The sequence below is a fragment of the Lathyrus oleraceus genome, chromosome 6, assembly GCF_024323335.1.
Source record: "Lathyrus oleraceus cultivar Zhongwan6 chromosome 6, CAAS_Psat_ZW6_1.0, whole genome shotgun sequence".
Lineage (NCBI taxonomy): Eukaryota > Viridiplantae > Streptophyta > Magnoliopsida > Fabales > Fabaceae > Lathyrus > Lathyrus oleraceus.
In genome coordinates, this window is record NC_066584.1 from 520,709,188 (window position 1) to 520,722,383 (window position 13,196).

Sequence of the window (13,196 nt, forward strand, 5' to 3'; positions counted from 1 at the left end):
ACAAGCATAAGCAATATCCCAGTAAACCATATGAAGACCAAAGCATCAAATAGGTCATATATATATATATATATATATATGGATGAGATTAATTGTTAGTAAAAAAATTTTACACTATCAATACATCACAATCATCCGTTTGTGTTACTTTACATGTGATTATAGAAAAAGTCAAACTTCTCTAAAAAAATCAATGGTTGTGATTAACTGACAGTGTAAAATATATTTTCTCTAAAAAATCAATGGTTGTGATTAACTTACAGTGTAAAATATCTTTACACTGTCAGTGCATTTCAATTAAACTCTCTCTCTCTCTTTATATATATATATATATATATATATATATATATATATATATATATATATATATATATATATATATATATATATATATATATATATATATATATATATATATATATATATATATATATAAAATTAAATTTACTTAAATGACCTATTTTTTAAAAAAATTCTCAAAAGCCAATTTGTTTATGGTAATTTGCTTTTGAACACAACAACTTTTTATTTGAAAGTTTGGAGCCCGGTTAATATAACTTTTAAAAATTATTATTATAATGAAATAAAATTTTATGGAAAAATAATTAAAAAACAATTCATAAAAGATATAAATGTAAATTAAGTTCAAGTAATTTTTAAAATGCTAATTTAAATATTTTCTTATTTTATTAAAACTTATTTTGGATTTTTATATTTTTTTTAATTATTTAATTTTGAAGTCATTTCAAATCTGTTTTCATAAATATCATTTTTGAGATACAATTTTTAGTCTAAATTGTAATTACGATTATATTTTAATTTTTGATAACGTATGTCTATATATAATATATCAAAACTAGTCTTTAAATTTAGAAAAAATAAATATAAATAGAATTTATAATATTTTGCCAACCAATTTTATAAAATTTATTTTAGAAAATACAAAAAAAAAAAAAAATTAAAGCTAAAACAGACCCTTCATTTGATTTAGATTTTGTGAAAAATCATTCTAAAATGTAAATCAAACTGAATATTATTCATTGATTCTGATTTTTTATCTTTAAATTTAATTTAAATGAATTAATATTCAAACTAAATAAACTCATTGTACCTCTATTATAGTAAGTATATATTTAAATTAATTTTGGTAAAAATTGATCAAACAACTTAATTATAAAAATTGTTTTTAAGGAAAAAAAGCAAATATTTTTTAATAAAAGATAATGAGTTTAATGGATGTCCACGGTCTATATATTTTATAAAATTAATTTTTAATCGTTATTTTAATATAAACTTTCTATAGATGAATTTCTTAACTTGTTCCTTAAGAACACAAGTTAGCATTAATTTTTTTTATATAATCTCTCAATAAAAAATCACTAATCTATTAAATTATTTAATTTTGTTTTAAATAATAACATGATTTGATGAGATCCGCACCTCGTCATTGAATAATGGTATAAAATTATTTTTTATTATGAATAATTATATATATATATATATATATATATATATATATATATAACATTGTACCGAGAATTTTAAATTTCCGATAGTTCAAAAAAGATGGATTTTTTCCCTAATTTTTAGAATTTCCAGTGATATGTAGGAAATTTTGAAATTGGCTCTAATTAACTAATTTTTGCTTTTTTTTTCATTTTGCAGTGAAGTCTAAGGGAAAAGACCACACCATTGCAGGCATGCCCACAGATAGAGAGATATCCCAGGCTAGGGCTGTTGAGGCAGAGTCTTTTCAACTACGGGTTAGATGAGTAGTTTCAATCGGTTCACATTGGAAATGGTTGGCTGAGTAGGGGCAGATATGTGCACCCCGTAGCACCCGATACCAAGAGAAGTGGTGTCATTCAGAAGCTGGAACTCTATTGGAGGTGCAACACCATTGAAGTACACTTCTTCCTTAATCAAAAATTGACGAAGGGGCATTTTCAGATATTTTTCTCAACAACAAATGACCTTTATTTATACAACTTTAAATTCATTATTGACCACACAAAACGGTCGGTATAATCACAGTCGTCCAAAACTGTCTGCAAAATATAACGTTGGAAATCTTATAAAATTGCACTAATGGAAATTTCATATTGGTTGAAATTTTCGGTAGAACATAATACATTTTAAAAATACGTCTAAAATTTCAAGCGTACCGATTTTTTTTGAAATTTCTAGCATTAATTCATACCCGAAATTCTGAATACACTACCAGTTAATTGTACCAGAATTTTGAAATTACATTCGAAAATTTTGTATGCAAATTTAATTCAAATTTTGAGCAGGGGAACTTTTAAAATTATGAAATTAAGTGGGATTCCAGGTATAAAAGAGTGGATGACATGTTAAATCCTCCTTCCTTGGTCATAAAGGTAAGGCATAACTGCCCATTAACTCTACAACATTGACCAAAACGAGCATCTATAAATACTTCTCGCCTAAAAAAAATGGGACTCTAAATCATCACACATATCTTTTACAACCCTAAAGAGTATCACATTCACAACAACCATAATACACGACTGGCATAACAGTCTGATTGCTATCAAGCATCGTCGGTCACTAGTGTAGCGGTAAAATTTTTGAGTTTAAGTTATTGATTAACTTAACACATAAAGCAAGAGTCATCATCGCACATTTATTATTTCCAAAAGAAAAAGGGAAAAAGTACGAACAAAACTCAAAGAAAATAATAAAAAAAAACTAATAAAAAGAGAGGGGTCATACAATATTTTCACTTCACCCTTCTTGAGCTTTCACAAATCGCGGAGCAATGGAAGCACATACCACATAAACAATGCTCCTATATTAGGATCCGTGTTTAAAAACCAGATCGAACTAGCTAGTCAAATTGGGAATGAGATCTGATCTGATTGTTGAACCGAATAAATTATTAAAGGAATGGGCATCGACCAGAACCGATAAAAACCAACGAACCAACAATTTTAAAAAACCGACGAATTAAATGTTTGTTTTTTTGCTTAAGACAAAACAATTTCGTTTTGATAAATATTTTTAAGAAATAGTTATAATATAAATAGAATTTAAACAGTTATCTTTCCTTGAATTTAATTTATTAACCACTACAATTATTTTGTTATTCGTGCAATTAAACTTTATTCTAAATTTATTTAGTTTTGTATTATTTTGTTGTGTGGGATGACTATCTTTAAAAATTGAATTTAAAGAATGAATTTGTAAAATTGTGATATTTTGAAATTTTGTAGGTATGTAGAGTCATCTAGTTCGATCGGTGAATAAATCAAATTATCCGATTTAATCTGATTTAATTATCCAATTTGACCAGTGACCTAGTGGTTGACCAATGAACCAGTGACCCGATCCGATTTTTAAAACATTGATCAAAACAAACCTATTTTTAGACTCTATCGATGACGACATGTATTAATGTGCCATGGATTTGAACTTCAGTATGATAGGAGCCTATTTAAGTCATTTACACAACAAATATTTAGTTACTCTTACTGAAGCAGCAGAGGGACCATGCAAAATAAAGGGTAAGAAAAAAGGAGGAAATGGAGAGTGTTGCACTATGTGTTGTCATTAGAGGAATATAGACGCACAAGGAGAACAGGAGAAGAAACATAGAAGAATGAACGTCTTTGTTTTTATTTTAAAACCAGAGTTTTTTAACATGAACAATTCAGCCAAACGGTTTTAACAAGTTCCTCTATTCTGATCCCACAAGCTTCACAGCAAATTCAACTGGGTTTGAAAGGTAGGATCATGTGATCCTATATGCGTCAACTAGCAATGCATTGCAAGAAAACCCTAATTTTAGGTCTTTTTGCTTCGTTTCTTCCAAAAGAGTCTGAAAGTGCTAAATATCTGAAAACAAGGGAAAAAAGAGCATAATAAAAATAAAATGATAATAAAGTCCTAATAAACATGTAAAATCCAAGTCAAAAACACGGTGTAATTCAGTGTGATCAAAGACCTTCGGTCTTATGCCTACGTACCAACATAAAAATAAGGGATCAAAACCCCGTAGTTCGTAATAAAAATTTCAAAGAAATTGGTGAATTAATTTTAAAAAAAGTTTAGTAGAAAGAGGCACAAAGATGGCCAAAGATTTGAATGTGGTTGTTAGTTCTTTCTTGTCCCTTTGAAATTAAGTCAATATGGTTAAGTTCATTCACAAGCTTGATTTAGGAAAAAGGTTAAAAATTCAATGGCATAAGGCCAAAGTTTCTAATCATTAAAACATGTCTAATTTGAAAAACACAAATAGAGAAGGCTTTGAAAAGAGGGAGATATTTGAAATTTAAGAAGTGGGAGTAGATGAAGAGGTTATCCTAGACAAAAATTTAAAAGTTAAGAGTTGGAAAGATCTAACCAATGAGATGCAATCGACAAGACTAGAATGTCAGATAGAAAGCCATTTTCCTTTAGACTTTATCAAGAAACAAGCATAAGCAATATCCAAGTAAACCATATGAAGACCAAGGCATCAAATAAAGATGGCCATAATATCCAAGAAAGCACTCCAATAGCTAACAGCCTTCAATGTCCTCCAATGTATCAAATGAAATATTCCCTTGATACACTTACAAAAACAATGCTCAAACACAGAGACAAAGTGACAAGTGAACCAAGGGGAACTCAATGCTTGCATCAGATGAAATACACTATCGAATATGTCTCTGTCTCAGAATAGGGGAATTGGTCAAGTCCTTTAGCATAGGGAAGTTGCCTACTTCTAAGTCCAGGAGTTCATATCAAGTCCAATAGTCCACCATGATATCTTTTAGGGATGTTGTTGTTACTAGGTATTTTGAGGTCCTAATACCACAAATAGGACAAAATCATAAGTACACAATATGTACAAATACAAATGATATGGCTCAAGTGAGCAAGGTGAAAATGACTGAAACATAAACATCTTGCATGAAATGTAAATGGCACTGAATGATAAATGTACTTGAATTTAAATTACATTAAGTAAATAACTTGAAAGTAAAGCAATGTTAATAAGAAGTTAGTCAATTTTTAGTGAAGAGTTTTAATTGTTTAAGTTATTCTTTGGAGAACACAACAACCATTCATTCACAAGTATGAATACATGAACCAAGACATCATCCATGAGAAGGGCTCCAACTTGGATAAATCAATAAGTATGCCACTAGCTCTGATGAATGGGAAAAGGTCAAATTTTCCCACAATGCTTTGAAGAATGGGAGACTTACAATCTCACTTACATGAATGATATGCCTTTTGGAACAACTTTAGCTCTATGTTAAACAATCGTAATTGGACTTATGTAGAAGTCACAACTATCTGAGGTCGAGAAATAAAAATATAGGTGTTAGTGATTGTTAGAGAGACGCTATAAAGAACCATACTCCTAAAACATACCACACACAAAAATAAAGTGGGAGAGACCTATCCCAATCAGACTCATGCTGATTCATTTGACACAAGGTCATTGATGAATCAAATAACTATTGATATTTGAGATTTCATTGGTCAATGGATGAGTTGGGAAGAATAGGGATGAAGATGAAGAGGGAAGGGGAGATAGAAACCCAAATTGATCATAGGAGGAATTTCATGTGATTAATACTATCCATTCATTTTGGGGGATGAAATTTACATTTCATCAACCCCCTAAATCCAGGAGTATTGGTCAAACAAAAGTCAAATCAACCATGACCAAGACCAAACAAAAAGTCAAACATCAGAAGATCAATTCAATGTCTAAACAATATTTTTAAACAATTAAAAAATTAAAAATCAATTTTAAAATGCATTTTTAAATGAACAAAACCTCAAGTCCCTTCAAAACACCAAATAAATGGGCAAGGGATTTATCCTAGGTCAAACAAGGTCAAAGGACCTTAGACAAAAAATTTAACAATTTTTGGAAAGTCAGAAGTATTTTAAAATATTTAAAAATAAGTCAAAAATCAATTAATTCATAAAAATACCAAAATTAAACCAAAAAATGATTTTAATTCAAAATGTCGAAGAGGAAAATATTTAAAGATTTTTGGTGAAAGTTTCGTATTTTTTGGATTAAGAATGACTTTAATATTAATTAATTAAAATAATTGGATTAAAAGAAAAATCAGAAAATAAAAAGAAATTAGAAAAAATAAGGGCCATCAGATCTCCCTCATTAATTGAGGTGACATATATGATGGCCACAAGCATGCACTCCATCATGCACCACAGTCAACACGTGTACACGCTTGGTAATCAAAAGCGAAGGCTAGGATTAAAACATTTGAACAAGATCAAGTGGTTGGGAAGGCGCCAAAAATGGGATGACCTTCATATCGCAAAAATTGAGCAAGTTATGATTCATGGAAGTTGACCTCCTAACTAGGGCACAAACAAAATGACTTTCCAAGACAAATTAGATCTTTATGACAACATGAAAGTTGTTTGGAATGTCATAAAGAGTAAAGATTATTTTAGAATAATTTTCATATGACAACAATTGTAGGAGATAGGGTCTAGAGAACCCCAGTTTTGACTAGTTGACTTTCTCTGGTCAACCTCTTTGAACCAACTTTCAAAATTGAAGTTATATTGCTCTTCGGGGCTCATGGAGAATCATATGTTCTTGAGATGATGTATAATGAAGTATCCCATAATATCTTTGATCAATTGATGAAAAAACTTGTTGAGGAAGTCACACAAGATACCCAGATGAATTAGGGCTTCCAAGGCAAACAAGCTTCAAACTTTTGAGGAATTATTGATCAAATTGACAAATGAAGAACATGGAGATCCATATATGATGCTTATAACCATTTGAACATTTCCTTTATTGATCTCTTGCATTGAGGGTCTCAAACCCTAGTTGTCAACTTGGTGGGGGCACAAATGGACACACACCTACAAAGGTACACATAGACATATTTTTGGTATTTTGGTTAGAAAACAATAAAAAATAAAGTATGATACAATCAAAAGTGCTTGGGGATCTATCCCAATACAAACCCAATGAATGAGGGGTGGGGAGGATACCAAAGTGTGGTCTCAAAGCCAATGCAGATCATGAGATAACATGAGGGATCTTAGGGACAAAATTGAGGTCTTACAATCACGACTAGTGGGTAACGGTTACACTCAGTCTTATGGTGTAGATTATCAAGAGACAATTACCCCAGTAACCAAGCTCAACACTTGGAGGATACTTTTGTTACTAGAAGCAAACCAATATGGCCTCTATTAGAATTTTATGTGAAAATGATTTCCTACACGGAGAGGTTTTAGAAGAAATTTAGTCCTCAAAATACTTCCATTAACTGATGGTAAAAAACAGTTTGCACTCTGCCGAAGGATTCGTGTCTGAGGGATTGTGTTGTGTTATATTTGCAAATAACCATTCCTAGGGAGATAGCTTAGGATTGCCTTAGGAAATGGGTGACGGTGAAAGGTCTCCTGAAGGGAGGTATCACCACGCCCTTACGTTTTCCTTGCCCATGGGAAGAAGAAACATTGGATAAGACATGTCTTGGATAATGGGAAAGTCAAGATAGTTACTGACTCATGTATCCCTTGGGAATAGGAATTCAACTTTCTACCTTTTGACTGGGTGGGCGATGACCTTTTCCAAGAAAGCCCTAGGAATCAAGAATTCCTATAAATACCCCATCTTTCAAGTGGGGAGAGGAACTCATACATGCTTACTACTATCCATTATTACTCAGAGATCACTTCGCTCCTAGTAACCTTAATGACATTAATAAACAACATAAATTTTAGTAAATATTGCTCTATTTACGTCCCGAGATCTACATTAGTCACTATTGCTCAAACCAGGACTAAGACTTGATGTTCAGGCCATAGATTGTCCGATTTGGGACTTTTAACACCCCCTCCCAGGCCCAAGATTTACGTATGGACCCTGGAACTAAATGGTGGGTGGCCCAATGGATCTTAAACCAGACCCTATACCATCTTTAGAAATTGTAGGTTGGGACTAACTCATCCCTACAAAACTGAATTGTAAGGTGAGGATTGTCCCTACTTGAAAACACTTGTAAAGTGAGACTCTTAATATTAAAAAATACATGTAAAGCACAAAAATACATCTAAAGCATAGTAGCAGTATCACTCTACTAAGTTAATATATTTATTATCAAGTTACGAACACAACAATTTGCCTAATTATTAAAATTAAACCTGTGAAACAAAAACCATATCAATTCACATATTCGAACCTAAAAGAAAAAAAATTGATGTAAACATAGCAAAATGGGTGAATAGATGGTCCTAAACTGAAGGAATGCAAAAAACATGCAAAGAAGCTACCACACAGGGACATGTTTGGACACTACACCAACGAAAACAATTACATGCTGGCTGAAAGTAATGAGGATAGGATGCAACCATAACCACCACTTAGCCAAACCCTCCAACCTTCCATCAAACAGATTAGCTTCAATGTCTACCCGTTCATCTTCATCTTCATCTTCATACATGTTGCTCATGTACCTTCCTTCCTTATGTGAAACAGTTTAGATTATCAAATGGAAAAAACTATCACTCTACTCATGGAATTATGCACAATTCATACTACTTGAATTGCATTTGCTACCTGTGAACTGTGATGGTTTCCTTCCATAATCTGTAATGATTTTATGTTATCTTCTATCCAAAGATCCGATAATTCTTGAAATTGTTCACAAATTCCAAGAACTAGGTTGTTTAGAAGAGATTTATAAGTGCTTTTCACTAAAAATGAATTGTTTAAGTACATTTTTGTTGTAAGATAATTCAATCGTATTTTATGAACTAAACCATATTATTGATTTAGATTAGGCCTTGTCATGTTGACCTCTAACATGAATCCTTCGAACTAAGAATATGAATTGGCACATGATGATGTGGATGGTGAATGTTGCTTGTTGTGTCACAGGTCTGCACTAATTTTTAAGTGAATGAAGCTATGCAAATGATTTAAGCATAATTTCAAAACTCTTGAGAATCTAACTTAACACGTTGCTATCTGCTTTTTCTGTTTATTATCCATAACTAGTTACCTAATCTAACAAAAGTTGAAGCCTTCAGACCCAAATATTTAATATTGCACACGAAAGAAGGAAATTTTTAATAATTTAGAATACATTTAGTATCCATGTTTCTCTAGCTATCAACCACTGAGGGAACACCAGAGAGTGAGAAGTTGCAAGCACGTATCATATTGCACTACTCTGGGCTTTTAAGTAGAGTATGATGTTTGAATCGAGGACCATATTGTTTCCAAACTACCTAGTTTGATCAAATCAGTGTTTTTCACATTCAAAAACAGTTGAATGAGCGTGCAACATGTCTGGGTTAATTTTTTGCGCCGCGACAATGTAGTATTTGATTCAATGCCCCAAATTCTACAAAGCAACAGTTCATTCCTAGTTTATTTTGCAAAGCATCAATATGTTGACTACTTCTAAATCATCATCGTCGCTATCATCATCATTACTTTTATCAATGATGAAGATTTTTATGATGACAACAATGGAGATGATTTAATGTCTCAACAGATTTGATGTTTTGCAATATAAATTAATAGAGAACAAACAATTGTTTTGAAGAATTTGGGGGCAATAAACCAAGTTCTATGTTTTAAAGAGCGATATAGATGAAGTATGAGATGGATGCAATTCGAAAATCATGTATGATCTAAGTTGCATTCCAAATATTACTTAATTTTTGGACTATTATTTTCTAAGTCAGTTTAAATGAATGCATGTTCAATGAAGGGAGTGAAACAAACAATCTACATACATTATAATAAACTCAACAACAACATATATATCAATAAAACAACAACAACATACCTTTTCCTAAAAAAATCATGGAATAATCTGAAGTTGATCTACTTTTTGTTGCGAGGAAGAAAAAGTACAAGGCATATAAAACTTCCAAAAATGATTCATACTTCTTCTACTATTTCTCCATAGCAAAACAAAACATTTATGAACCACACCCATAATATGAGTTAACCTATTTTGGAAATATAAACTAGCATTAATATTATAATATAACAAGAAACAACAAAGTATTAGGGAAGTAAATCATGCCACACAAAAAATGCATGTTAACATAAATAAGCAGTACATTGTAAAATAAAAACCACAACATAACTACCATTAACATTGTAACATAATAAGCAATAACAACCAACAGTACATTGTTAACCCCAAAAGGAAGTAAATCATGCAACGACAAAAAGCAAAATGTTAACAACAACTAACAACAACTACCCATAACAAATAAAAAAAATTCAACAACAACGACTAACAACAAATCATGTAAAACATAACAAAGTCTTCAATCTTCATGCCTAGTTGAACTCTTGCAATTCTCAAGGTCTTCATCAGATTCAGAGTTAGTTACATTCAGATTCATAAGGTCATTCACAATAGCTTCTACCTTCTTCATCTTTTCAGGGTTAAGATTCCTGAAATGAATCTTCTTATTTCCCGTTCCATCAGAAGGTACAACAATATACAACAACAAAAAACATAAACTATCGAACAAGGAAGAAGTAGAATACCTTTATATATGAAGCGAGAGCTAATGACGAAGAAGAGATAAAATGGGTGCTAGGGTTTCTCTGTGATAGATACGATGATATTGTCAAGAAGCGAGATCTAATTCGCTTATATTATAAATATGTAAACAATTTCACCATGTTTGTATTAAAAAACCGTGATAAATGTAATGAATTTCACAATGGTTCTCACTATCAACCGTGGTGATAGGTATTTCAATTTAATTTATATATTATAGTTATAAGCACAACATCAATTGTAAAGAAAAAGTATAAAATTGTTGGATCTGAGATTCGAACTGTGTCACTCCATAAATGTATAATCACGATTTATTAGTTTGACTGTAATGCAAGGTATTTTCGTAAATATAAATAAAAAATCGCATCCGTAATTCAGGTATTACCATGGTTAACAAACAGACCGTTGAAGTTTAGTATGACGAAAGGTCTATTTTGTAGTAGTTATGATCCACGTAAGCCTTATATGGATGCTATAGAGAGGATATTAACATATTCGAAATCCACTCCAACTAAAGGAATATTGTTCTCAAAACAATGGTCACTTGAGGGTAAAAGGCGAAGGTGGCGAGAAACACAAAAAAAAAGGGGTTTGAATTGGGTTTCTAAAACAAAAGCTTTTTCAAAACCAACTCAATCAAACAATAACACGAACAAGAAAATTAACAAAGTTATTTTTATACTGGTTTGCTGATAAGGAAGATACCTCCAGTCCACCCTACCAAGGTGATTTTTCCTTCTCAACAAGGACTTAATCCACTATAATCGAAACTGATGACAAACACCATAAATACAAACCGTGTTTGTCTTCTTGAGTCTATTTGACTAAAACCTAGTCACTCAAGGAAACCACTCAAACAACTTTGAGATTTACAAGTTTGTGTTTACAAGTATTGAATCTAAGAAATCATATTAAAACAAGTTAAATACAATGAATATCTTCACACGATAACGAGCAAAAACTCTTGTGTGTTTATAAAAACTATACACAAGAATAATATGAAGTTCAGCAAAAGTGTGTGTATGAGCATAATTTTAGTGTAGTGAATTAGAAGCTTCTTCCATTCTTCCAAGCCTCCTTTATATAGGAAGTTGAAATATCAGTTGGAGGGTAGAATTGGAATAGAAAATTGCAGTTGTCTCTTTGTGCAACGGTTTACATATAGGAGAAAAAATGGTACAATAGTGGAAGGAAGGGTGCTCTTGTACTGTGTACTACTTTTCTGATGTAAAAAACCTTTTGATCTTATCTTCTAATCTTCAGAGAGTTCTGACGAAATGATATTGAAGCATGCTTAGAATGATTAAGAGACTAGTTGACAAAATCTTCAGAACCTCGGTCTTCAAAGTCTTGACACAGTTCCTCAGAATTTGGTCTTCAGAGTCTTCAGATCTTGTTCTTCATAAGCTTCAGAACTTGAGCGGAGAATCTTGAAGGCTGACAATCCTCCAGAGACTATTCAATCAGAGTCATATTTATAAGCTTTAGCACAAACAATCATCAATGGGCGTTGTAAAGAACACCTCATGACTCATGTCAAATGACGTCATAAATATTTGATCATGTTTACCCTTAACCAACCAATGACATGCACCATTCATGTACAATTCCTCCCCATTAAATGGGTTACCAACACACCATTGAGCCATATCATCCATGTGGAGTATCTTCCAAGAATTATTTCTTAGACTATATATCTCAAAAAAGGAGAAATACATTATACCTTGTGGTGGAGGAGAATCAGGATCATAGTCATTACAACTTGAGCTATCAAACGTTACATATTGAATCATCTTAAAGTCATCTCTTACTTGGTCATAACCAAACCCATGAAAGCCATGAAACACGCCAAGGCGAGGGTGTTTTGGTACAAGCTCATCGGGGCTAGGAGGAATGACAACGAATTCTTCGATAGCTGGGTTCCACAATACATATTTGACCTTATTAGAATCTCCCCTTACATCCTTTGTCCCGATACAAAAAACACCGCTAACACTTGTTTTTCCCAAAATATTAAGATAAAAGTCATCCTCTTGAAATGGAGGTGGCAAAGTTAATTTGATTCTACTATCGAGCAAATGCAATTCAGGATGGTAACGATCAGCACAATCACGTTTAAATATGAGGAGATATGTACGATGATCGTCGGAATTGCTATGAGATATGAAATGGTTGCGGAACATATTGATGAAATGAGAATTTTCAAATAAAATGGACCATGATTTGCGTACGCAACCAAAACGCTTCAATGATTTAACGGGGAGTTTTGAAAGAACATGGAAGGCAACATCATCGTCAATATACTTTCTGCTAACCTTTGAATCAGACCACTTGTTAAACCGTAGTGATAGCTTCTGCTGATAATCCATGAACAAGTTGAACGGTGATGATTTCTTATGTTGATAATCCGTGGTCGAGTTTAACAGCGGTGATTACTTCTACAAATAATCTATGGTCAAGTTGAACGACGGTGATTGCTTCTGCAAATAATCCATGGTCGAGTTGAACGGTGGTGATAGCTTCGGCTGATTCCGCTTACAAAGAGAGGAAATTTCTTCAATTCATCGATACCGCTATTGCTTGTGTTTTCTTCTTGTGTTATATATATATATATATATATATATATATATATATATATAT

At 32.0% G+C, this 13,196-nt stretch overlaps 1 protein-coding gene across 1 annotated transcript; it reads right to left on the reverse strand.

The window, feature by feature from the left end:
* Positions 1-8,160: 8,160 nt before the first annotated feature.
* Positions 8,161-12,925, reverse strand: LOC127096546 (F-box only protein 8). The gene is made up of 4 exons (XM_051035102.1): positions 12,280-12,925; positions 8,582-8,718; positions 8,340-8,486; positions 8,161-8,166 (listed from the first exon to the last, which is right to left on the reverse strand). The coding sequence occupies exons 1-4, from the start codon at positions 12,923-12,925 to the stop codon at positions 8,161-8,163; spliced, it is 936 nt and encodes a 311-aa protein (XP_050891059.1).
* Positions 12,926-13,196: the final 271 nt, after the last annotated feature.

Bases quoted from the DNA above. Each gene is read 5' to 3' on its own strand.
- LOC127096546 (XM_051035102.1), bottom strand. From the start codon at position 12,925: ATGGATTATCAGCAGAAGCTATCACTACGGTTTAACAAGTGGTCTGAT. The intron at 8,719-12,279 runs GTATAATGTATT...ATTCATTTTTAG, and splicing joins TGATTCTCCTCCACCACAAG to TGAAAAGCACTTATAAATCT. The intron at 8,487-8,581 runs GTAGCAAATGCA...GTTTCACATAAG, and splicing joins GAAACCATCACAGTTCACAG to GAAGGAAGGTACATGAGCAA.